At 43.5% G+C, this 27869-nt stretch overlaps 1 protein-coding gene across 28 annotated transcripts in view; it reads left to right on the forward strand.

The window, feature by feature from the left end:
• KCNMA1 (potassium calcium-activated channel subfamily M alpha 1) overlaps nt 1-27869 on the forward strand; it is a 669206-nt gene that overhangs the window by 499273 nt on the left and 142064 nt on the right. For all 28 annotated transcript variants that reach the window (XM_045581697.1, XM_036438142.2, XM_045581694.1 and 25 more), the window contains exon 15: nt 18585-18694. In XM_045581697.1, coding sequence (XP_045437653.1) covers nt 18585-18694 — 110 coding nt within the window. The remainder of the gene's footprint in view (nt 1-18584; nt 18695-27869) is intronic.

Consider the following 27869-nt stretch of genomic DNA (forward strand, 5'->3'; position numbering starts at 1 on the left):
TGTCATCTTTCGAAAAGTATCTATTTAGGTTCATTGCCCATTTTTTTTATTGGGTTGTTTATCTTCCTTTTGTTAAGTTGTATGAGTTCCCTGTAAATATTGGAGATTAAACCCTTATCTGAGGTAACATTGGCAAATATGTTCTCCCATACAGGGGCTTTCTTATTGTTTTGTTGATGATTTCTTTTGCTGTCCAGAAGCTTTTTATTTTGATGTAGTCCCATTTTGGATATTGAATTTTACCAAATGCTTTTTGTACATCAATTGATATAATCATGTTGTTTTCATTCTTTAGACTGTTAATATGGTGAATTACATTGACTGATTTGAGAATATTGAACCAGCCACTATGCATTACAGAATAAACCCCAATTGCTCAAAATGTGATACACACACTCAGGCACACAAATGTGTACGTGTGTATATACACATGTATAGATGTGTATACATGTATTGATATGTGGGTAGATTTAATTTGCTAATGTTTTTATAAAGATTTTTTTAATGTTTTCAAGTGGGTATTACTTATACTGTCCATGTCTGATTTTAGTTGGTTTCAGAAAATGAGTACGAAAGTATTTTCCCTTCTATTCTCTGGAAGGGATTGTGTAGAATTGATGATAGTTTTTCTTCAAGTGCTTAATAGAATTCACTAATGAAACCATCTGGACCTGAATTTCTTTTCCCAAAGGTTTTTAAAGAGTAATTCAATTTCTTTAATAGTTATAGGTCTATTCAGGTTATTTATGTAATCTTGGGTGAGTTGTGGCAGTTTAAGGGGTTTGAGGAATTAGTTTAATTTAACTGAGTTGCTCAATTTATGTACGTAAAGTTGTTCATAATTTCCCATTATTGTCCATTTAATGTCTGCATGGTATGGAGTGATAACCTCTTCCCTCATTCCTGGTTTTGTAATGTGTGTCTTTCTTTTTTTTGTCTGTCTTACTATATACAAATTTTGCTTATCTTTTCAATGGATCAGCTTTTAATTTTGTTCACACACACACGCACACACACTGAGTGGCCAGATTACTAAGATCTCTGAACGCATAATAATATGGCCACTCAGTGTATATCTTATATAATAAAAACCTAACATGAAAATTGTCCCCTCAACCAGGAGTTCAACCAGCAGGCAAGCGGGCCAACTGCCCATGTCCCTCCCTTTGGTCAGGCTGGCTGGACCCCACCCATGCATGAATTCATGCACCAGGCCTCTAATATATAGAGGCCTGGTGCATGAATATATATATATATTATACTAAGTGGCCAGATTATTATGTGTTCAGAGATCATAATAACCTGGCCACTCAGTGTATATTAAAAATATAATAGGCTAATTAGACCAGACAGCCGAATGACCTTCAGGACAAAGTCTTAGTGGCAGAGGCTGAGGCAGAGGCAGTTACAGGCCAGCAGGAAAGCAAGCAAGCAGTTAGGGACCATCAGGTAGGCAGAGTGGTTAGGGTGATCAGGCAGGTGAGTAGTTAGGATCTAGTGGTCCCAGATTGCAAGAGGGATTGGGCCTAACCCAGTAGTTGGACATCCCCCAAGGTGTCCCTGATTGCGAGAGGGTGCAGGCGGGACTGAGGGACTCTCCTCTCCTGTGCATGAATTTCGTGCACCGGGCCTTTAGTATATATTGTATATTTCATCTTTATTGTTGAAAGTATTACATATGTCCATTTTTTCTCAATCAGAAAGGACATATGCATCCCAATGAGATTTTTGAAGTGATAAGTTTATCTTTGGTGGAATTTAGGAAGTTTTTATTCATTATTTCTTCAAATATTTTTTTTTTCAGTACTGCACAATTTCTGCTATCCTTCTGGGTTTCCTATAAGACAAAAGCTGGGCCTTTTTCTAATATTCCACAGAAACCTAAGACTCTATTCATTTTTTAAAATATTCTCTGTTGTTCAAATTGTACAATTTCTGTTGATTTAAGTTTATTGATTCCCTTCTCTATCATCTCCATTCTGTTATTTAGCCCATCTATAATACATTAGTTATTGTATTTTCAATTTTAGAGTTTCCATGTGATTAATTTTCTCTTGTTTCTTTACTAAGGCCTTCTATCTTTCAATTCTTTATAGAAGTGTTCTCATTTAGTTATTGAAACACTTTTATAATAACTTTAAGGCTCTTATTTAGACAATTCTAATATCTGTGCCATCTAGGCTTTAGATGCAAGTTGAGATATTTTCTGGTTATTCAGATGCCAAGTTATTTTTTATTATATTCTGAACATCTTGATTATTTTATTGTGCAACTCTAAGTCTTGTATAAATCTTAAAAAATGTTGATAATTTTATTTTGGCCCAAATTGACCTGTTTGATTTTAAGCTGCAAGTTCTGACCGAGCTTCTATGGCATATGATTCCAATGGTAGTTGAGTTTTCAAAGTGTCGGCATTGCTCTTTGAATCTGTTCCATAGCCGTCTCATACTGGGCCATAGACTATGTTATAGTTTAGTTCTCAAAATTTATATATGCTGTGTAAGGTCAGTTCCGTCCATGCACACAGCTCAGGGTGGGCTCCAAAATTCATAAACAATTACAAGGGGCTACTTTTCCAAGTCTTCTTTCTCTGAGATCTCCAGGAAACTTTCTATTTCATGGGGTTTTCCTTTTTATATTCTGACCAAAAATCCGGGGCTTTAAAAAAATGTTGCTTTGCTATTTCAGTGACTAGGGACAACCAATGGGAGGACAAAGATAGATAAAAAGCAATAGGACTGCCCTGGCTGGTGTGGCTGAGTTGGTTGAACATTGTCCCATGCATTGTCCCAAAAAGTCGCAGGTTCAATTCCTGGTAAGGGCCCATGCCCAGCTTGCTGATTCAATTTCTGGTCAATGGGAGGCAACAGACCCATGTATCTCTTTCACATCTTGGTTTCTCTATCTTTCTCTTCCTCTCTCTATTAAAGTAATAACGTATTTTTTAAAAAGAAAATAACAGGGCTTTGCTCCACTCTCTTGGGGCCTCAAATCCTCTAGCCAGAAAAGGTTTCCTACCTCCTTCCAGCTCCCATTGCTGCTGCTGCTGCTGCTACTATAATAGTACCACTGGATGCTTGTGTGTGTGTGGGGGGGGGGGGGTGTGAGAAAATAATTTAAAAACAAAAAGATAAACTATGGTTTCCCCTATTTTCTCTAAGTGTTAGGGATTCCCTGCACTGCTTTGCTGCCAATCTGACAGCATATTTATGGCATTGCTTTTTAGACATTTTTTAGACATTTTCAATGGATTTTGAAAGAGAGAGGAAGAAAGAGAGAAACATCAATGTAAGAGAGAAACATTGATTGGCTGCCTCCTGCATGCCCCTCAGCAGGAATAGAATCCACCACCTTTCCGTGCGCAGGAAGATGCCCAACCAACTGAGCGCTTGCTCTGCTCGCATCCTGGTGCTCACGTAGGAGGTTTGGGCTGCCTTAAGGTCATGGCAAGGATACCAGAGGAAAAACAGTGGTAAACTCACTGCTGATTTGGTGGTCCTTCCTGTTCCGGTTATTTCTCCTAATCTGCCAGCTGCTTTTTACTTCTCAGAGCTTTCAGATAGCTGCTCTATGCATTCTGTCCAAATGTGATAGATACATTCAGTGGAAGATACAGGGGGGAGTGTGCTTACTCCATCTCATCCAGAACAGAAGCCCAGAGAGCACCATAGATGCCATATTCCATGTTTGTCCTTTACAGCTGGACCAGGGAGATTATTGCCTCCAAGGTACTGCCATTGTCATAATGTCCTTTAGCATATTTAATACTCATTCCGTTTGGGATGAGTTTGAGGTAGTCTGCCTTTACATCACAGGCTAATGGTGTGGCAAACTGTGGGGCAGGGGAATCCAGCACCTCTCCCAATAGAACAATGTGAGGTTGCTGTTTCAACTTCAGACTCATCTGGCTGATTTAGAGAAACTTTGGGACACCAGTCAAATGATGCCCAGATCAATTTAGGCATCTATCTGCCATCCTAAAAAATGGCATGAGATAAACCTTTCAACGGGATATAATTTTTGCAGTTTTTATCATTAACTGCCACATGTATTTCACAGTAACAAGAATGATGCAGTCCCACTGATAAGGGTTTCAAGATCAAAGAAATACAGGTGCCCTGCCCAGACACTGGGCTTTGTATGCACTAGGCATTGGGGAGTAGGATGGAAGTCGATGGCATTAATTGACGTGTGAGTGAGAGATATCACTTTCTCCTTTTCCCCCATACTGTGCCAGTAGGTAGAGTGTCTCTGCCCACTGAGAACTAACAGATATCTCTATGCCTATGACCTTGGTTTGCAAAATCTCTTTGCTGTCAATCTGACAACGGAAGTCTATATTTCATCCTAGTCTCCATATTTATGGCATTGCTTTTTAGGACAGTGGATTGAATCAAGTCTTTCCTTTGTGTATAGGTGACAAGGGAAGTATCATTTCTTAAGGAATTTCTATGCATTTATTGTTTTAGCTAAAGTGTGGTAGCGAGATGGCCATTTATTTTAGTAGTTGGGTATTTTTTCTTTTCCTTGAATAGACTAGTGAGGAAAGAACGAGTGAGAGGGGAATTATTGGGGTTCCTTTTAGAATTTAGATTAGGTATTAGACCTGACCATCCAGAGATCTTGGAATGTATTTCCTTATTCAGGAAATATAACCATGGACCACTGTGTTATCTAAATTTGCCAGCACAGCCCTCTCTCTCCCTTCTCTCCCTCCCCTCCCTCCCTTGTACAGTGTGAGGACAGTTGTGTAGTTGTGCAGTGGGCCAAGGAACGGGTGGGAGATGAGTTATAAGACTGATTTAGCCCATGATTTGCAGCAAGACCTTAGACTGATTACTCAATCTTTTTGAGCTTTATCTTCATCCACTGTGCAAAGTGGTTGGAGACATCATCAGTGTATGAATGCACCTCACCCCCTTCTTCCTGCTTAGAAGAGGGTGGTACTATTTGGGTTTCTGTTTGTGATGAGACGTGGGATTGGGTTTTTCTTGGGTCACTGATGGGAGAAGAAAGAAGGATGAACCTAAGATAAAGTTATCCTCTGGGGTGGCATAAAAGCATCCTTCCCTATATTGCTTACAATTCTGTGTTGCCAACATCTTTGTAAATGACTACTGTTGGGGGAGGTCCCTGGAACTCTTTGTGGCGAGATAGAGTTAGCAGAATTTTCTGCTTGAATACATTTTCTAGGGCAGAGGCATTGTTCATCAGCCTAAGTGACTCTGGTCCTTTCAACTCCCCCAACCCACCCCCGCCCTGGGGGCTGGAAGATTCTCTCTGCTCAAATAAGAGAAAGCTGGGATGCTGGGTGCATCTATCTGGCTTTTCCCAAGCCTCTGCAGTGAATGGAGACCCTCTATTCTTTCCTATATGTAACGAAAGCCCATCTAACAAGTGCAGCCTTGCCCAGGACAGAGCCTGTGCTGACATTAACTCAGAGGAGACTGTGCTGGAATCAGTTACTTGTGAGAACTCAGAGAGCAGCAATCCTGCCTGAAGGACTGAAACTGCTCATGACCAGTGAGCATAGGGGTCAGATGCCTCTCCCTGCCCAAACGGGACCATCACAAGGCATCTCTTTCTTCTTGCCTCATAACACCTGCAGAGTGAGGGCTAGGCTGGCAGCTTTCTGGGGATACTGAGCTATAACAAGTGCTAAGCAGATTCCAGAAATCCAACAAGGAGAAAAGTGGGCCCTTCAGGACTGTTCTGAGGAGGCATACAATTCATGGTTGAAAGGAATGCTTTGGTGAATTCTTTGGGGTCAGAGGGATGGGGTCCTTTCTCCCAAGAGGCATGTTGAGGCAACAACAGGTATTCTCTAACTTGCCTCCTAAAAGGATGAATCCACATAACCCCAGGCTTTCATGTTGGTGCAGGGAGTATGCAGAAGGGGGGCCGAACTGAAATGAACTGCTGCAGCCAGGATAGGCTGAGGTCTCTCACCAGTGGTCAATCTTCTCTCTTATCCCCCCACCCAGTGCTCAGCCTCTCCTCCAAACACAATTTGAACAGGTATTTTTAGCGATAACATTTGAACAAGCACCAGTGTATTAGCATGCCTGTCCTGTGGACCAAGGATGCTCCAGGCATCAAAATCAGTCTTGGAAACCAGGAGCAAAGCCATTTGTTGGGAAGGAGGATGGGAGATAAGAATAGGTGTAGAGAGCCCCCAGTTGAAGGATGTGGGCAAGAGTCAAGTCCAGGAACCAGAAGGAGCTAATCTAGTTGGGGCTCCTTTCAGAAAGCTAAGCTGAGTCTTTCTGCCTCACTTTAGAGTTGCTGTCCACACATGGCCCTTCTTTTGGGAGACCATCATTTTCTCCAAATATGTAACCTATCTCTTGTCATTGTACCTATTCAGAGTGAACTTGCTGGCCACTGAGAGGTGGAGAGGAGGGAAAACATTCCAGAACACTGCTTTGTTTAGGAGACAGATTCAAGCTGCTTAGTGTTTCTCTTCAGGCCAGAGGATCACCTGATAATCAGTGATGTTCCAGGCTTTTCTAGAATTAGCTAAACAACAGGAAGCCATGAATCACAAGCCCAACCTCTAACTAGCCTGTGTTCCTTTGTGTGAGCAGTAGGGAGGTCATCATTGTTACCAACACCAACATCAACATCATCACCATCACCTTCACCATTATCATCATTATCCCCATCCCCATCACCAACATCATCATCACTCATTATTACTTAAAATGATAGCTGACATTTATAGAACATCTATAGGGTGCATACTAAACAAATGCCATATTTTAATGTGATCCAACCACAAGAGCACCCGACACTATGCTAAACACTTTCCATGTCTCCCTTCATTTCAGCTGTCTTCCTAGGAGGTCAGTACCACTGGTGCTCTCATTTTGCAGGTGAGGGGATTGAGGTTTGGAGGGGTTACACAGGTTGCCCAGAGGCACTTAGTGAAGTTGGGATTTGAACCCAGAGCCTGATGTACTTTGTACATTGCTCCTGCATGCAGGATCATGGCCCCTCTTATAAGCAAACTGCTAAACCCAGCTAAATACCTCAGCAATTTATAGGCTGCCCATTTCCAATTTCTGCACCAAATGTCTTTTTGATGAGGCCTAACATCCACGCTAGGAAGCGACAGAGGGGGATTTCTGAAGTCATTTCTAACTTCCTGCAAAAATATTCTCTAGCTGGCAACAGATTTCCCAGATAACAATGAATACACAATAAAGCGGGTGCCTCTGCCTTGGATACCTGGCTCACAAATAACCCATTTGGCTCCCCCATCGCCCGGATACCTACAGCTAGCACAATTTATGCTCGTGGCCGGAATGGCTCTGCTCAGCCAGAAAGCAAAAGTTTATAGGCGAACCCTTTGCTCTGAAATGAAATCTAGTCTCTTTGGCTCGCCTTTATTAGGCCGTATTGTACGGCGATAGGAGACATAAGTATTCAGAATCTGCTGTCACTAAAATGGGACTGAGTTGGCAAGTGCTTTCATCCTCACACTCAGCACAGTGTCCTAAAATGGGAAAGTTGAATAGAAATTAGGGATACAAATGAGGGCCATTTTCTGAAACTTTATTTTTAATTGAATTAAATATAGCCACATCATTGCTCCCCCTTTACACAGGCCACATTGAAATGGAGACTAAGCTATCAGTGGGGTCACTGGATCAATGGAGAGAGACCATGCTGATAAATCTGGATCCTTGAAATATTGCTTTGACTAATGACCACAGCAACCCAAAACACTTGGATACCCATCTTGTACTTAATTAGCTACAATCACGCTCTATCTGGCTCCAGTATTTAGTAATACTCTTGGAAAACATTCCTTTTCATCTCTAACTCAAATCCTTTGACTGTGATTGAACTCTGGTCCATAAGGGCATGATGGAAAATACTTGTTTGCCAGTCTTCACTGTCTTTGGGAATAGATCCTGGTACTCAAAGTGTTTGGGCAGCATCAATGTTGTTTGGGGAGCTTGTCAGAAATGCAATTTGAGACCCCACCCCGGGACCACAGCATCAGAAACTGCATTTGTCTAAGACCTTGGGCAATTCCCATGCACAAGCAATAGACTCAGAGCCTTGGGAGACTAGTTAAATAAGCTTTTAGATGTGCCCACTGGTGAGAAATTACTCCAAGTGTTAACATCAGTGGATGCAGTGGGATTCTCACCAAACTGTCTAAAATTCTGAAGGTTCTGCAGAAGTATAAGCTGCTCTAGTGGTTTGTCTCATCCAAAGCAAGCTCATAATTCCTGTGCAAACTCATATGCTTTTCTAACTTGTTTCATCTCCTCCCAGTTCTAAATATATAAATAAATAAATAAGCAGCCAACGGGTTATTTTTGGCCTCAATTTGAGAATTTAAAAGTAATTTCATTGCCAAATACAGTCCTTAATGGGCTCAGTCTATTGGCTATTGCATTGTTGTTTGACTCCAATATTGATTCATTGGAAACATTGGAATCCATAAAACGAAGACAAGGGACAAATGAAGGGCGAAGTCCCATGAGGAAGATAGCATGGGACTGAGAAAGGGGTTCCTTTCCATAAGGGTGGCGGTGGGACTCCTCACCAGCAGGAGGAAGGACTTTGGTGAGGTTGCTGGCGATGCACCAGCTCCTGAGAGTTCCTTCTTTCAAATCCAGGCCTCCATGTTATTGGGTTTTGAATTGAGGGAACCGTAAGCCACTTGCTAATGAGTAACCCAAGATGCTCTGTGATGACAACATTTCTCAGAAGACTATCGCTTATCGTAAGAAGTTTTCTGGGAAGTTTAAAAAGGACCCAATGGCACATGCTCTTTATTAGATCTTGAGAATGAAGAAGTTTTCAGCATTTGGAGGCAGAGTAGGCTCATCCACGGTCTGACACTAAATGCTATGAAGAGATAGCACTTGTGGTTAAATGCCTGGAAAAATGGTGGGTGTCACTTTGTGTCTTCCTCCAGTTTTGTCTTGCTCGGAAATATTCATTAAGCACCTCTCACAAGGGCCTGTGCCGTGTTTTCTAGAAGATGCAAAAGTTCAGTGCACAAGCAGGGCCTCATGTTCCCAGTTCTGCTTTCTTGTAGTTCTTATGAGCTGTTGGGAGACTCAGATGCTGTGATGGTAGCTTATGGTAGGTACTGGCTGCTTTCTTTGGGCCAGGCAGTGTTCTATGCATTCTATGTGGGTCATCTGTCCAGCCTCCCAGCATCCCTGGAGGTGGGCACCATCTCGCATTCCCATTAACATGAGGCTGAGCACATCAGCTGGGGAAATGTAGTGCGGCCTTGCCAGGGAGGAGGCACACACTGTGAACTTCTGGAAGCTTGACTTTGACCACTGGCAGTTGGGAGGGACTAGGCCATAGAGAGAGCTGTTTGTGCTGAAGGATCAAGGGAAACGCCGCGGCGGGCAGTCAGGGAGGGCACAGTTTAGATCAGTGTTTTTCAACCTTTGTTGGGCAAAGGCACACTTGTTTCATGAAAAAAATCACGAGGCACACCACCATTAGAAAATGTTAAAAAAATTTAACTCTGTGCCTATATTGACTATATATAAAGTAATTCTCCACGAGCTGCTCCTTAGAACAGTGGATTCGGTGACTAAACACCAAGTTTCCCCCTGGAGACTTACAGTTCATCCTAATGTATTAAGTACTCCAAATACTGCCCTAAAAAATCCCACTTGGCTTTGTTAAATCCAGTGCTTCCCAAATTTATTTCATCCACTCGACCATATCATTGAGCTACTGCTATGATCCCAGCATTGTTCCGGGCACTGGAGATCCAGACAAAATTGTCTGCCTTCAAAATGACCCCCGTTTTAATGGGGACACCCTAGAACCTGCTCTGCTCTCCCTTATGCTCACAGTAAGTGTATTAGTCACTTATTTTGGAAAATCTTACTTGAGAATAATTGAGCTTCATGGACACCTGGGGAAACTAGGGAAAGGAAGGTTTGTGAGGTAGAGTATGGCTAGCACAACCACAGTCGCCATCCATGGAGGGTCCTGTGAACTGTTTGCCCCCAGTCCTCCCAGAGATAAGGAAGAACACGGGAGGAAGCACATTGAAACTTTTAAAGCAATTGGCAGATTGATTTTATATTGGTTGAATCTCATGATAAAAATCTTGTGCTTTGCATGTCTTGTCTTTTCATTTCTTTTTCTTCTTGTTTTGGGATTTGTTTTTGTAAGAGTTTTCAGAAGTTTTTGTCTGCAGAAGAATAGATATTAGAAATAAAAATAAAATCCTGGTTCCTCACCTCACGTGGGCTTAGGAGCTCTGGCCTGGGATATCCTGGGTAGGGGGCTGACGTATTCCCCAAGAAGGTTGCTTAGCCTATGGGAGAGCATGTGCTGCTCCCTCTGCCAAATTAGAATTGTCTTAGGGATATTTTAAGAACCTTATTATTCGAAACTAAACGAGGATGCTATTAACTATTAGCAAGATTGCAAAAACAAAGTCATATTTGGATAGACAGTAATTAGACCAATCTTTAGAAAAGTCTGTCATCTCTTAAGCCTAAACACCTTTGCTACATTGGAGAAAATATAAGAAGAGAGTAGAAGGTCTTCTATGTATTGAAAAAAACCCACCCATTTTCTGCCACTTAGGTAATACTTTCTTAAATAATATACACTAATAAAAGAGAAACATACAAATTGACCGTACCACCACTATGCCCACAAAGCCATGCCCACAAGCCAATCAGGATTGAGTATGCAAATCAACCCAACCAAGATGGGTGTGTCCACGGAGAGAGCAGGAGGCTTGAGTTTCCCTGGCAAAGGAGGAAGCCAAGCTTCCTGGTTGGCCCTGGCCTCCGCTCAAGGCTACAAAGTTTTAATTATAGAAGATAAATAAATCCCAGATACCAAGACCTCTGCTTGCGTGGCTGGGGGGCGTGGCCGGCCTGCAAACCACCACAGGCCCCTCCCCCAGGCCACCCCACACCTCAAGGGAACCCCCACCCTGATCCAGGATACCCTTCAGGGCAAACCAGCCTGCTCCCACCTGTGCACCAGGCCTCTATTCTATCTAATAAAAGAGTAAGATGCAAATTAACTGTAACTCCAACACATAAGATGGCTGCCCCCATGTGGTCAAAGATGGCTGCTCCCATGTGGACACAAGATGGCTGCCACAAGATGGCCAGCAGGAGAGGGCAGTTGGGAGGGACTAGACCTACAAGGGAGGGCAGTTGGGAGGGGCCAGACCTGCAAGGGAGAGCAGTTGAAGGCAATTAAGCCAGTTAGGGGTGACCAGGCTGGCAGAGAAGGGAAGTTGGGGGCAACTGGGCCTGCAGAGAAGGGCAGTTAGGAGTTATCAGGCCTGCAGTGGAGGGCAGTTAGGGGCAATTAGGTTGGCAGGATTGATTAGGGGGTGATCCGGCTGGTAGGCAGAAGCAGTTAGGGGCAATCAGAAAGGTAAGGCAGGCAAGCAGTTGGGAGCCAGCAGTCCTGGGTCGTGAGAGGGGGTCGCAGATTGGAGAGGGTGCAGGCTGGGCTTACGGGTATTCCCCCCACACACACCCCAAGGCATGAATTTCATGTACCAGGCCTCTAGTTTCTAAATAATTATTCTTAAAGAAAATTTTTTTTTATTGATTTCAAAGAGGAAGGGACAGGGAGAGAAATAGAGATAAACATCAATGATGAGAGAGAATTATGGATCAGCCATCTCCTGCACACCCCCTACTGGGGATCAAGCCTCAAACCTGGGCATGTGTCCTGACCAGGAATCAAAACATGATCTCCTGCTTTCTAGATGGATGCTCAACCACTGAGCCATGCCAGCTGGGCAATAATTATTCTTTTTAAAAGTTCTCATATCATGCTTTCTGCTAACCATTCTTTTACCTCCAGTCCCTCTGGCACTTTTTGTTTCTTCTGAAATAATCTGGGCTGGGGGAGCATAGTGGGGAAATGCCATGTGCACTAATACTTTGTGGTGTGGTCTGTTCTCACTGAATACCTCATATGGATTCATTTTTTTCATAATGTGTGATGGGAGAAATCTTATTTGATAGTCTGCAGCCCACTAGTCTGGGAATAAGAGACTTGGCTCAAGACTACCCCGAAATGTGTCTTTGGTGTTGTTTATTTATTCATCCAGCACTTAAGCAACCAGTTATCTGGCATTCCATCAGATCTCAAATAATTTGTTCTAATTGACATAGTCCTGAAGCCTTTGGAAAAATCCGAGATCCTTTTTGCCTGCCCTCACATTCTGGACAATGCAGTCTGAAATGGGCTATCGTTGAGGGATGCCAAATGGTTATAGAGTCCCCAACGTGCAATGCTGCCATCAGAAGGGCCTCCGACCCATGTCCACATCCAAGGACAGCCGTGGTAGGCATAAGAAAGAAACGTATTCTGAAAGGTGCACAGTACCACTCGCTCCCCAGCTCTTCTGCATCTTTCCTTTGGTTTCAACTGGATCGCCAGCTTTTCCACCCCCAGAAAGCTGGGCACAGAGGCAGTCCCTGTCCTACCATCCGTGAGGACCTAAGCGAGCCAGATTCAAACGTGTTGTTTTTATTTACTTTTTTAATATATTTTATTGATTCTTTTTTTCAGATAGGAAGGGAGAGGGATAGAGAGTTAGAAACATCAATGAGAGAGAAACATCGATCAGCTGCCTCCTACACACTCCCCACTGGGGATGTGCCTGCAACCAAGGTACATGCCCTTGATCAGAATCAAACCTGGACTCTTGAGTCCTCAGGCCAACGCTCTATCCATTGAGCCAAATGTGTTGGTTTTTAGTTCTGGAAGTTGGTTTGGGTGGTGTAATTATACTAAAGAATGTAGAGGCCAGGAAGTAAGAGAGGAAGAGAGCCACATGCCCGTGGATAACAATTGGGGCACGTTTGTTAAACTGGAAACTTAGAAGGAAACGGAGGAGAGATAGAACCCAGGTGCCCGGGATGAAGTCTTCTCAACATTCAGTTGTCCTCAACATCGTTCTTTCCAGCAAGAGACCCTTAGACACAGCGTGAAAGCAGATGTTTCCCAAGAACAGAGCACACTTGTGCTGTTGAAGGAGGGGACAGTGATTCCCCTCATTTTAGTCACCAGCCACACCTTCATCCTCCTGGAGCCCCATACATGCTGCTTCCCTTTATAATTGTAATCAGGGGCCTGACACTTTCTGTGGACTCTCTCTTTTTTGTAAGAATAAGCAGCCACACCCCAACAGAATAAGAGGAAAAATCTAGAAGTATTTCAAGTTTTATCTTTTTTGTATATGAAAATGAAATAAAATAATAATAATATTGAGAGAAAAAAGAATAAATATGTTCCGATGGGATCTAAGGTACATTGGCCAGTTGATGTCAGTGCACTGTTTTAAAATTGTCACATTATAAAGACTGTCACATTATAGAGGCAGGATATGAGCTGAGAATTCAGATACTTTAAAAAAAATTATAAATGTAACAATAATCTGCTAGTAGACTGGCCTCCTACTACCAGTTTTGGGCAATGTTCACATGTGTATTACGACTCACCTCTTCTTATTGCAGCTATTTGAATAACGGTCATTGGTTTTCATAATTTCCTTTCAGTTCATTATTTCTGATGTACACAATATAACATATATTTGGATTAAAATAATGTACTTGTTTTCAATTAACTAAGGATTGGAATGTGATCATCCTTGGAATTATTTAGATGACTCTGGAGGTAGGGATAGACTTTTACAAAATGATTTGGCTGCAATCAGCATGGCTATCCTGACTCATTGCTGGAACAGAAATCGTGATGCTTGTAACGCAGCCCAGCTGGGATGGTTGATTCTCCACATTCACCGGGCTGTTAACATTAGAGAAACACAGTTTCACGCTCATCAGGGAAAGCATAAAATAGAAGAGGTGTCATTACGACCGATCATTAGTAACACGTGCAGAATTGGAATCAAGAAGGTGTTCCTTCTCCCAGAGCCAGGCGGATGGTTCTAAAGATAGTTGGAAGGTGCCTTTGATGACAGAGCCATCAGCCATTTTCTTGGGGGGTGGAACTCACTGGTTGAAAAATTAGTTAATGAAGGGCCCATGAGTAAAACCATGAAAAGGAGATGAGCTGGCCAGTGGCTCGATTCCTTTTCTCCCTGAGGATTCTGTGGGGTTTTGATGCACAGGTCACCCGAGCATCTTCCTAAGTGCTTTTCTGGAACAGCTGGAGTTTGGTGGGATAAGAGGAGGACAACTTGCTGCCTCAGGCAATGCTTTGCCTTTGACAGATTGCTGAATGACTGGCAAATTAATTTTGGCTCCTTTCCCTAAGTCATTTTGGTCCCATTCCTTCATTTTTCTGCAGAGAAGTGTTCATATTACAGTTAAAAATACATTGACAACACAGATGTGGAGAACAGCATGTACTATTTTAGGAAAGAACTGGAGGCTCGGATGGTTCCATTGTATAGAATAGAATTGATGCCCGTAATACTCTATGATGAGGCCTGAAGTCTTTCAGCTTGACGTGAAATCATTGTTACTCCTGCTGGCCTCTCACAAAGTCGTGGGCTCCAGGGAGTAGGATTTTGAATCCCTGAAGTTGTTCTGATCTGATATTTCCCTCTTAGGTGCTTATATACAGAAAGTCTTTCCTGGCCTCCAAACTTTAGCATCACTGCTTTCCTATATTGACCTATAATTTCTAGCCAGAGGTAATATGGTAGGTGATTAAGAACATGAACTCTGGCTCTATCTGGTTTGGCTCAGTGGATAGAGCATCAGTTGCAGACTGAAGGGTCTTGGGTTCAATTCTGGTCAAGGGCACATGCCCGGGGTTGTGGACTCAATCCCCACCCAGTAGGGGGCGTGCAGGAGGCAGCCAATCAATGATTCTCATCATTAATGTTTCTATCTCTCTTTCCCTCTCCTGTTCTCTCTGAAATCAATAAAATATATATATATATATATTAAAACAAAAACAAAAAGAAAGAACATGAACTCTAAATCCTGTTTGTCCTACTCATTGCTTTGTGACCTTCAGGGGGTTACTTAACCTCTCTGTGCCCCAGGGTTGTCTTTTGTGAAAGGCAAATCATCATGACCAAACTCACTGTACCCTCTCTAGATTTCTTTGTACACTGGCCTTTCCTCTGTGTTCACCACAGCGCCTTAAACTAGACATATTCTACACTTGTTTTTCCCTTCCTGAGAGTGCATCTCATTGTTGCCGACAAAGATAAAAGGAACCTGCACTTCCGCTTTTCCACACTTGTGGAAATGCCATGCTTGAGACAGAAAGGTAAACCTGAATAAGAAGTCACCATTGGCACCTGGCCTGGGGATGGAGAGTGAGGTCTGCTGAGTGGGCTGGTGACCACTGCAGTGTCATAGGCTGGTGTTTGCTTGCACATGACTCTCCTGATGGGACTGCCCGTGACTGTCCTTGTTCCATCACAACTTGTCATCCTTGCCCCTAAGGATTAAGGCATCTCCGTAGTATTGAATTACTGATTCTTCTGCTCTTATGTGGTACATATGGTTTTTAAACAAATTTAATTGTGATAAGAATATATAACATAAAATTTACCATCTTAACCATTTTAAGTGTGTGTGTTTTGTTCTTTTTGTTGGTGGGGGGAGGGTGTTGTTTCTTTTGTGTGTGTGTGTGAAACATTTCTTAGAAACCAGAAAACATGTTGACTCATTCATATGAAAACAGTGTTAAAGAGGTGAAAACCTGGTTTATGAATTTAGACTCCTCAGCATGTATACAGAGAATTCACTTGCTACCATATCCTCACTGTAGATACAGCCTCAGAGTCTGCCTATGGATGTGCAAGAGGCATTTTGCTTTCCAGAAAGATAGGTATATTTTCCCCCAGATTTTTTGACTTTTGGTCCTTAAGTATTTCAAATCTGCCACAAAGGCAGACTTGTAGGAAAAGAAACGTGGAGAAAGTCAGTAAAAGTCAGATGTTTCTGGTCAAATATGTCATAGCTGGATATTGTTGGTGCTTTTTCTGGCAAAGAGAAAAAAAATATGAGGAAAGAAATACTGGTTTAAATTGATTTTATCAGTAACATGAACAGGTCCTAAGATATTTAATATGCTCAACAAATATTTGCTGAATGAACTAATCAGTGAAACAAATGATTTTTGCTAAGTTCAAAACAAACATGCATAATACTGTTGTTGCACAAAATATCTATTTCTACTTTCAAAAGTTTAGTGACAGTAAAATTTACAGTAGGTTACAGTAAAATTTGGTCTGAAGAGAAGTTCCATTAGGACACAGAGACATGAAAATCCTGACCATACCTAAACAGACAATATGGAAACCCATTAATTGAGGAATATCACCAATAATTAAAAATGATTGAGATAAAGGCTCATTTCATTCTTTTTGAAAATCACTCTAATATTTAAATAAGGAACGTGTGGAACACATTATAAAACAAATGTCCCTGCCCTGGCCGGATGGCTCAGTTGGTTAGAGTGTTGTCCTCTATCCCAAAAAGGTTGTGGGTTCCATTCCCAGTCAGGGCACACACCTAGGCTTCAGGTTCCATCATTGGGGGTGCATTCAGGAGGTGCATCTGGGAACCGAAGGATGGATGTTTCTTTCTCACACTGATATTTCTCTCTCTCAAACCAATAAACATATCCTCTGGTGAGGAATAAAAAATAATAATAATAATAATAAAATAAATAAATAAATAAATAAATAAATAAATAAATAAAATGGAATGTCCCTGCTGAAAGAACTGGCCAAATTCTTCTTAGCATACAATTCACTCTCATAGTTCTATGAGGACTTATCATTGGCATTCCTCATATGCTCTCTTCTTTACCATTAAAACGTTTTTGATGGTATAGTGCCCAAAATGTTCTATATTTCAAATTATTTACTGAAAACTAGGTTTTTTTCAGGTTAGTTCGAATTAACGATGTTTGCTTAAAAAATCAGCAAACTTTTATGTGAGAAAAAAGAAGTTGAAATCTTATGCTTTGAGGAAATTAGGAAGTTTGTGCTTAGACTCAACACACTGCAGCTAATTTTTAAAATCATACAGTTTAGCAGCAGAAATGGTTGAGTGCCTTGTTTTTTAAAGACCCCACTCTGGGGAAGACCGATTTGGAGATAAACAGCGGCACCCAGCAGCGGTGCATGGCTAATGGGAAACGTGTGGGAGTAGGTGAGAAGCAGCTCCCACTAATGAGGTTAACCAACACAATCTAATCACCAGACTGAGCACAAAGCAGGCAGGCAGCCGAGAAGCGGGGAGCATTCAATTTATTTCTAAATTATTTCTGTGTTGTTGTTTTTTTGTATTCCACAATGTCACCAAGTAGGTGGTAGGTGTTCATTTCCCACTCTTCACCAGTCTCTTTCAAGTTCAAACATTGAAATTCTCCCATTAACTTACCATTGGACCATCAGCAAGATGCCTTTTAATTCAACATCTGCAAAAGAAATTATTAAGAACCACTTCCCGCTGGCTGGGAAGTCCCTCTCATCCTTCCTCTTATTGAACCTCCAGTGGCAATGAACTTGGGAGAAAGCATCTCCCAAGGACACAGCCTGCCTGCCTGCATGCAGGGGGAGCGATGAGATCCCCAAATTCCCAGAGTGGCTAAGCATTCTTGTTGTTATTCACTTTATAATTTTTAAAGATTGATTCCAAAATAAAATAAAAATTCAGAAATTCTTAGCATGAAGAAATTTTTTGGGAAAACCAATTGAACTTGATTAATCAGACAGACCCCCCACATTTTAATGAAAATTGGAGTAAAACCTCTCTGAAACTACATTTTGTGTTTTGTGGTATTCAATATGGGGTTGGGAAAATCCTGCTCCCTCCCCCCAAAAAAAGGAGAAATAGGTAATTGTTTCATTGTAATATAACTATGCTCCTTGTAAAGGCCTTCAGACATTTGGGAAATCTCTAGAGAAAAGGTGTCATTGTATATCTCAGATATAACCACCGTTAGTGTTTTTGGTAAAAGCTTTCTATATTTTTCCATGGCTTTACAAGCATTCAAATAATTATAGAGTATTAAAAAAACAACAACACAAAACAGGATCAGACTATACACACTATTTAGTAATGTGCCCTTTTACATAATTTCTATATTAACATATACATTTTCATCATAACTTAATTTGTTGTATTTCATTGTATACATGTACCATTTGTGGTTATTTCCAATTTTGTATGAATAGAAAGGATCTTCTTATACATATGTCTTTATATACTGGCCTTCGTGTATTTTTGCTATGAATACTTAAAATGGAATTATGTAAGAGAATGGGGACTTTTATAAATATTGATAACAATTGTAAAATTGCTTTTCAAAAAATGTCACACCGGCTTACCTGCCTACCAAAATGGCAGTGAGCACCTATGCCTCTACATCCTTGGGAATCGATAGGTTTAAAAAGAAGGGGTGTTTAGGAGGAACGTACTTCTAGCCTGTGAATTCAGGGCCATGGAAAGCTTCTCCTGGGCGACCTGCTTGTGTTTCTGGCTGTTGAGGAAGGTTACCATCGCATACCCAGTGCAATCCTTTGTTTCCAGAATGGTAGAACTCAAGTTTTTCTTGTGTAGCTTTCTGCCAATATCTCACACCCTCCTCTTGCTCTCCTTCAGATTGAGGAAGACACATGGCAGAAATACTACTTGGAAGGAGTCTCCAATGAAATGTACACAGAATATCTCTCCAGTGCCTTCGTGGGTCTGTCCTTCCCTACTGTTTGTGAGTAAGTGACCACGCCCACATGCTCCTGGGGCCTCGGGGATATTCACTGGGTTCCCGTCAGGAAAGATGCCCACCTCTGCCCAGCACAGAGGGGACACTGGGCAATGCGGGACTGTGTCCTGCGGGCTCAGCCGTGGGCAGTGAATGGGAAGGTGGGTTGCTGATTGGTTGTTGCCTGGGGGATTTCTGCTGGCCATACTTTTCCCTCCAGTCCTGAGAATCTCAGGCGTGGTCCATCATTTGTACTAAATTAGGAACTTCATTTTCCCACAGATCTTGAATTATGCTTCTGTGATGCAGACATATTTATGAAGGGAAGGTGTAAACTCATGTTTCTCTTATTTTACTAGCAATTCTCGCTAGCCCCTTCATGAAAGGATTTTTAATCTCTTTCAATTAAGTCAGGTCACAGAGACATCAGGGAAGGCACTGTTCAAAGTGACTTCTTGATTTGCCGAGGAAATGCAGAGCCACAGGTACCAGAAAGAGACCTTGAAAAAATCTCCAACATGGACAACTGTTATGTTGCAACTAGAGGCCAGATGCACAAAGTTTGTGCAAGGGACTTTGGCTACCTTGGCTGGCCCTCACAGCCCCAGCTTCGTCAGAAGATCATCTGCACAGTTGTTCTGCTGTTCGGTCTAATTAGCATATTAGCTCTGTATTTTATAGGATAGTAGGAAGGCTCAGCTTCTCCTGACCCCGGCTCAGCAGGACGGATTTGACAAGGGCAGCCCCAGCCATAGGTAGTGCAGGTGTCACCTAAGGGGTATGACCTCAGGAGCTTCAGGTGTCCTGGACCCCAAGAAACTTCCACCATCAGGATGATGCCTCACTCCTCCCCCGCCCCCCCCCCAGCTTAGGATCTCAGATGCTGGGTTTAAGTCAAACAGGGGCTTTGTTCTCTGTGAAGACACCAACTCCCTGGAAGCATTGAAACATTCAGCCTGACCCATTGACCCCTTGGCAAGGGATTCGCTAACCTCGCTGATACCAAGCTGGGAAGAATCGGGGGAATCTGGGGAGCAGAAAAGCTGTTCCCCTGTGCTGTCTGCCTATCTACATACCACACCGGCCCTCTGGAAAGAGGTCTGAGGAGGGTGGCCCCGGGGCTCCCGGCTTGCCCTGGCTCAGTCCTGTTCTGTGTACAGTGGGGAGGGGCTGGGCTTGGGGTTCACCTGGGGACGCCTGTCAGTGAGCACAGCAGGTGCCTCCGTCTGTCCGTGGCCCAGACCCTGAGCAATCCAGAGCGGTTTGGCTGTTGACTGAAATCTCTCACCCTGTCTCTGCGGGAAAGTTTAGATGCTAAATGGACTGGAAAAGTGAATAGGTAATTGATTTGAAAGAAGTTATTTTCTGAGAATGGATGCCCTATTGTAACTCCCTGTCTCTGAGAGCGATTTCTCCTTCTGAAACAGAAAGACGTTAACCATTCCGAGGCACTTGGCCCTGCAGCACAGAGGCCGTCCCCGGGGACTTTCTCCACCTCGGAGCCAGCCCGCCTAGCACGGGAAGCACCGAGAATTCGGGACTTCTAACGGGAGTGGCTTTATAAACAGCAGCTGTGCCTCCTGTGCCTGGAGGAGGGGTAGTGTGGGCACAGTCCAGAGCCGAGGGCTTCTATGGCGTGGGAGGCATTGGCAGGGAGTCCTCTGAGCCCTTTCCTTGGTTGTTAATGTTGCCTGGCTTGACCTTTCTTGACATTCAACATGAGTGCACCCTTGAAAACCTGCCTGCCCCCTGCCTCTCTGTGGCTCCTGGGAACCAAATCAGAGCACAGGCATGCTGACCTGTAGGGTTCGGGCTGCTCGCCCTGGAAGCGGCAACTGGGACACCCACAGGCTAAATGCGACCAGGAATTTGCCCACCACAGTATTTCATTTTTTTTTTTTTAAAGTTAATTGCCAGAATTTCAAAATAGAAGTATTTTACATAAAAAGTTGTTCTTGGCCCCTTCTGAAAATCTGATAATCCAACACAGGACTTGCCTTTCCCCTGAGTGCTACTGGCTCTAGTTTGCAGTAGAGAAGGTTTCATGCAGGCCTCCCCTCCCTGGCCACCCAGCCCAGGCCGGATCTGCGTTTCCAGCGCAGTCCTAGCCTGTGGACAACAGAGCCTGCATTGCTGACCTCACTGCCCTGCAGAGCCAGCTGGAGAGCCGGATACTGGTAGCTGCTGAAAATCCTCCCCTCGGTTGATTTTCAAGTTTAGAACATGTCCCCAGGAGGAGCAAATCCCTCAGACACACCTTGTTGTCAGAGAATTTAGTATTTTTTCGGTACAGCGGCGTCTGGAACACAATAAAACAAAAGCCGTCTGATGTGAATGAGAATGTGTTCAACTTAGTGCCATTATTCGTTTAACACAATGATAAGGCAGAGGTAGAAATAATCAATAAAGGAAGGACGTTTAATGAGATTTAGGAACATCCCAAAACATTGAAGCTCTCCTCAAGCATTTGATTATCTGGAGGCTTAATTATCTGTGTTTTCTACTTTAAATTAAAGAAAAGCCATAATTCAAAGTTACCAGCAGTTTAATGATAACACTCTTCAATTCAGGTTAATTAAAGCACAGCCGTAATTAGAGTGTAGTGTTGTATATCACTGGGCAGGCGCATACGTATTTTCATTACAGTAAGAATTGGCTACTCAATTTCAAGATGACATAAAGGATGCCAGAGTATATTTTAAGCTGCTTCCTGCAGACGAAAAAGAATTGGGGGTTATTCTGGGTGTAATAAAGCACAGATCAAATACACAGATTTTCAGAGCGGTTTCTGTAATTATGCATCACATTAAAACAATAGGCAGCACATAACATCTTAAAGCATAAAAGAAATAAATACGCTCTCCCCGCAAGCCGGCAGCATGCCCCTCCGCAGGGTGGGATCACAACGTAGGAGAGCTCGCGTCTGTCTTAGAAGCCGAGAGAGTCATTCTGGGGAAAGGCAAAGGGGCAGGCTAAAGGGGTGACATTCAAGGTCTTTTCCCAAGAGAACACAATGTTGGGGGAAGAGAGGCAGGCAGGGCAGAAGGCCCCCCAAGGCAAGCTTTTCAAAAAAATCTCAAGTGGAGAGATGCTCTCTCTTGGCCTAGGGAGGTGCAGCTATAGGCGGTGACTTCTGGGCCTCAGCTTTGTTCCAAAAACAGTGACTAATTTAAGATAAAATGCAGTATCATTTCTAAATATTTCAGTTACATTGTCTTGAATCCTCATAACGGTTCTGTGACTCAGTGGCATGATCCCTGGTTTATACATGAGGACTCTGGACATGCCCCCTTCCCAAGCCACCTCGCAGACAGAGCCAGTATTCCGACGCTGTGCGATTGGGAGCAGCTGCTAGTAGTTGCTAGATGAAGGCTGGCTAATTAAGAATCTCCCGGGAGCATATACAATGAAGAGGTTTCTAGGCTATATCTTCAGATTTTAGTATCTGGGGTAAGGCCCCCATATTTGCATTTTTTTTTTACAAACAAATCAGGTGATTCGGATTCAAAGTTTGATGGCTAGGAACCCTCATGGTCCCCACCCCTCCATAGCACAGACTGGGGTAACCTCTCTTATTCCCCACGTTGGGCTCAGACACTGGAATGTTTCTGTCTGATTTTAGCCCAAGCATAGAAGCGTGGATGGGTGTCATCTTGAAGCTAAGATTCAGGTCTTTGTGTGCGCCCCCTGGCCATCCTTCCTTGGTTTGGAGCCAGGGGACCAGCTGGGAGTGCTAACATCATCAAGGTTAGGACTAGGGTTAGGGTTAGGGTTAGGGTTAGGGTGTCCTGCACTCTCCAGCAACATGGGAAGGAGACTGCACTCTTGCACGCCAGGCAGACAGCCAACTGCTCTCCCCACTCCCTATCCCCAGATCAGCAAAACAATGTGGGGCACCAAAACCACAATGTTATGTTATGTTTCCACCAGGGATCATAACTGCAATTTCAGGCTGGTGAGAACAGCTACACACTAAATGCAGAGGAGCCCAGAGGAAGCTCAGGTTGCAATGTTCCTTTTGGCCTCGTTGGAGGTCATGGTGGACATGTCCTGGACCTCCCCCAGAATGCCTTTCAGATGTTCCTTTTAGGGGCCAGAAACTCCTGAGTGTTCCCCTTTGGTTTTGCATAGCTGGCTTGTTCCTGGGCCCTTGTGGCAGCAAGATCAAGGCGAAGGAGCTTGGGGATCTGAAGGAGAGGGTGTCATCTGTTGTTGTCTGAACACCAGAAAACCACTCACTTTTTTCCCCTCCCGCTCCCCACCTTCATCAGCAGGTGACTGGAGGGCACAGGTGGCTAGGGTATGAAAGCAAGGGGCTAGGGTATGAGGCCATCTTTCCTAGGGAAGTGCCCTTGAGCAGTTTACACAATGGGATGCTGTGTGATGCCATGCAGTGCCAGCTGTGGAGTTGCTGAATACATGATTTGGGACAAACGATTTGATTTCTGCATACCTCCTCCCTTTGACTATTGCCAGCTGCCTGACCTTGGACTCGGTGCTTACCCCAGTTTCCTCATCTCTGAAAGAGTTACCTTTCAGAGCCAGCTAATGTCCTTTTCCCCTCTTCCATCTCTCTTTCTCTCCCTCCCCTCCCCAACCCCACCTGCTCCATCCTGCCCCATTAAGATGATGGAAGCACAGAGGAAGAAAACAATTACACTGGCGTTTTCAAGTTACAGCTACTCCTATCCTTTAGAAAACTCTGCCATCAGTCATCAGCCAATCAATTGAGTAGATATTTTATGAATGTGGGATGTTAGTGCCAGTGGTCCAGGCCTGGTGCCATCTCTAGAGGAACCTGCAATTAGATTTGATCAAATATGTGTGCAGTAAAAAGTTAACAGCAATACTTACAAATGCCAACTAAAGGATTCTATTTCCCTATAGTGGCTGCCTTCTGAGAGTTTGCAGTCTGGTTAAAAAACTAATCCCATCCTCAGAGACAGCTGGGTGCCTATTGATGAGTGTTTGTATGATGGATCTACTCGAAGGCGGACAGATCCTGAGTTACAGGGAGACAGAGCTTCCTGAAGGCTGGGCTGGCCAGGATAAGCTTCCTGGAAGCCATGGCACTTGATCTGTGCCTTGTAAGGAGGATGGATTTGGAGAGGGAAGTCAGAGGAAGAGGGGATGCTAACTGGCATGGGATCCGGAGGCTGGGAGCCACCAAGTACCACATAGAACTCCCTCAACACTGGTCTCTTTGAGATTTCCCAAGAGCAAATTGGTTTCCCCTTCAGATGAGAGGAGGAGAGGAAGCAGAGATCTTTTCTTTAAAAAATATGTTTTTATTGATGTTTAGAGAGAGAGAAGAAGGAAGAGAGATAAAAACATCGATGAGAGAGCAACTTTATCAATTGGCTACCTCTTCACATCCCGAGTCTGCAAACCGATCATGTGCCCAGACTGGGAATCAAACCAGCAACCTTCTGGTTTCTGGGTTGATGCTCAACCTCTGAGCCACTCTTACTGGGCAAAGCAGATATGTTTTGACATGTGATGTTTTCAGGGGGAAACTGTGATAAGTGTTTTTCTCATGAGAACTACCAAATAGAAGGATACACCCCTGGCACCAGGGAGGAGAGTGAGGGCCCAGGGAAGAGGAGGGCGGTGGGGAAAGAAGGAAGGCCCCGGGGAAGCCATAGGTGCCGAGGCTTGGCCACAAGAACACCGTGTTCCAGTTCCAGCCTCGCTGTGAGCATAGTAGTCCGTCATTCATCACTTGCAAAATGTAAAAGCTTAATTGTATCCGGCTTTACAGCTCAAAGGGGATTAGGACCAAAGACGGATTTACAATATAGCGTGCCTCTCTCCATCCCTCTGTGGCTGTGCAGCAGCTAAGATTCAGGTGTGATGTGGAGAATTTAGTGCCTGGGTGACTCAGGGACCTTTGATCAGGTCTCTGCTGTGCTAACAGTGGGAGCTGTGCCCTCAAGTCCAGCTCAAGCACGGATGCTCCTGAGCTGGGTTCAGACAGCTGGGAGGCTGGAGCGATGCTTCCATGGGCAGCCAGCACCCTAACATTCAGGGGTCATGCTCTTATCCTGTGTTGTTATGCACAGGCAAGTCTTTCCAGGGAAGCCACTTGGGAAAGCCTAACCTGTCAGACTGCTTGGAGGAAGCTGGGTCTCCTGCCCAGAGGGAACTACAGCTGTGTTCACTGAGTCTGTGACAGCAGCAGGCTTCAGCGAAAGATGTCCAAGCTTGAACACGAGCAGAAAGAAGCCAGGAGGCCCTCTTGTTATAGGATAGATATATTTAGCCAGGCTTCAGAAATGAGCATTTTGTGTGAATTTATGGAAAGGCTCAAGCCTGAGCTTGAAAAAATTATCACTCCTCAAAGAGCTGGCCCTGTTGACCTAATTATTTGGGGTATTGTTATCAGGACTATAAACATATATGAACAGTACTCATGAGTAACCCTTGTGCATGCTAGTGAATGAACCAGTGAACCTGAGCTATAAACACCCTTTGCTGAAGGCTACAGAGGCAGGAAGGTCAGGGATGCAGTCCAGTTAGAAACGGGATGGATGCTACGCAATGGCTTGACTTGATGCTGGGTACCCACAGCAAACACAGAGCTTACGTTTCTGATTAGTAATAGTAAAACTGTCTAAAATGCATTCATTTACGTTTTAGATCAATCTTGATTGCCCATATCAAAGAATGTAATTGTTTTTCAGTTCACGTGTCTTCACTGGGTATGCTAGTGGAGATGATTGTGAGTGTGAGTATTTGAGGGTTGGCTGTTCTGAAGCCTTCTCACTCCACCTATCAGAATTGGAACCTGAATAACAGCTCCATGAGGTCAATAAAAAATGATGTCCATTTCCTTGATGCTCAGCCTTACAAATCCCCCTGTTTCATTTTTTTAAACTAGATGTTTCCATTTTGAGATCCTGTCATTTTGTTTGTTTGTTTGTTGTTGTTGTTTTTTGTTAATCCTCACCTGAGTATATTTTTTTCCATTGGTATTTGGAAGAGAGGAAGGGAGAAATGGAGGGAAGGAGGGAGAGAGAGAAAAACATCGATGTGAGAGAGACACATTGATTGATTGCCTCCCACACACGCCCCTACTGAAACCTGCAATATGTGTCGAGCAGGAATCGAACCTGAGACCTTTTGGTATGTGGGCCAATGCTCTAAACCACTGAGTCACAACAGCCAGGGCTTGAGAGACTAGCATTTTTAAATCAAGGCTCCTAAATGTGAATCTTTTTCATCCTAGCCCCTCCCTCCTAAAGGTCTGGTTTCCCAAAGTCTAGTGTTTACATCTGCATCTACTCTGATTGCAAGGGTGGCTCTGGGTAACTGAAGAGAGGTGGGCATTTTGGGGAGCTGGGTATGGAAGGCACCCTGAGACCTGCCCCTCTGGCCTCGCCCACCTCACTCCTGGCCACACGCCATGCATTTGCATATTCTTCCTGAGCAAAGTAGAATGTGCACACTCTAGGACGGTAAGGTTTCCATGCTTAATAAACACTGTCAGCAATCTTCCTAGTCCAGGGGGCTGATTTAGTGGCAAGAACAATTCATTTCCCTCTGAGTAGGTAGAAACAGTTGGACTCTAATTCTTAAGAGCCTTTGCTCAGGAACATCTGTGTTGTAACATATAGTTAACAGATGATGTTGGCAGTAAAAAAAGGGGCCCTTTGTATAATGTCATTGTCAAATTGGACAGACCTTTACTTAATAATTACCAAGAAAGCAATCTGACTGGTTATTACAACAGTTTTATTGCAGATTGCTGGTTGAAAACCTTTTGTGTCAATGGCATTTTTTTTTTTCTTAAAAAAAAAAAAAAGAGTCGTTTCTGTTCCCCTGTAATTACTTCTGCAGCCAGCGACAACTTCCTGCATTGGACACATTGAGACATTTTATTTTTGAAGTCAAGAGTTGAATTCTTGCTAACTTATGGCTGATCCCATCCTGCTTATAACTCTGGGAGAGCTTTCGTACTTCTCTCCTACCCTGCTTCCCCCTGCCCCTCAGCCTCCTTTCTCACCACGCTGTCTGCTGTCCGAGATATATTCAAACACGGAAGTCTGAGTAAGGCCAGGGAGTAACCAAGGATTAGATGAGCAAATCCTATTTTGCTTTACCAAAAATAATGGTGTCGAATGATGCAAGTAAAACATTTAATCTCAGGAAATCAATTTTGGGGAGTATGCAGGCACATCCTTAGCAACGAACCCCTTGTGAGAGTTGGTAGAGGGTCCCAAGGAGAAATTGCTGTCTGTATCTGAGATTTGTGCTTCCAGCAAGGCATCTTGGGTAGAAGGCAAAAATTAGATTCCCAGAGCACATCGCTGCTGTTATTTCCTTCTGCACACCCCCACCCCGGTCTGTGTGCTTTTAAAGAACAAGACACATTAAGAAGCATCTTGTTTCATGATTCTGTACTCACTTCTAAGCCTTCTCTGCCTAAAGGAGACTTTCCCAGTTTGCCATGTTATCTCTTCTGTGTTATTCCAGCCACTCGTGAGGTTCTGCTCCCCATTCTTTCATACATTTATTTAATCAGCATTTATGGGAGGCTTATGCTTTCCACTTTGCAGAAAGTCAGGGAGATAAAGCTTGAGTCTCACACAGAAAAAGCTCAGTCTAGAGGGCAGAGAGGTGTATAAATCAAGGATTACCACACTACACCACACCCATTCTCCTGTTTATTGGCCTTGATCTGCTTTTCTCCACTGGACCTCCAACATGGGGTGCACCTCTGCTGAGCCTTAAGCCTAGTAACCTGACATTGGCCAGCTCTCTGCGGCAGTGTCTAATGAAAAACTGTGATTTTCACAAGGGAGACACAATTCTGCTAGCAGTGTAAATAATAAGTTATCCAGTGTTGATATTTTGCAAACATCCAGGTGATGCTTTTAGAGCGGAGGTTAAAACCTTTGATTGCTGTAATGGGCAGTGAGCAATGAAGAGTGATCAGAAAGGTCTGAGACAATAGGGAGTGGTGGGGACTGTGGCACATTGGGGAGCATAGGTCCCATCCAAAGGGGCAAGTGCTTTGAAACTCCAATCTCTGTAGTCATAGGAAATGGAGCTTCAGCTTGGCCATATCTTATTTGTCCAGGAAAGACAAAAAAATGGTTTTTATATAAAATCACCTGTTGGTATCTAATTCCAGTTAAAACACAAAAAATGCTGTGCTGACCAAACAGAGCATGTCTGCACAT

This window comes from Pipistrellus kuhlii, unplaced genomic scaffold (assembly GCF_014108245.1).
Source record: "Pipistrellus kuhlii isolate mPipKuh1 unplaced genomic scaffold, mPipKuh1.p scaffold_m20_p_15, whole genome shotgun sequence".
Taxonomy (NCBI): Eukaryota; Metazoa; Chordata; class Mammalia; order Chiroptera; family Vespertilionidae; genus Pipistrellus; species Pipistrellus kuhlii.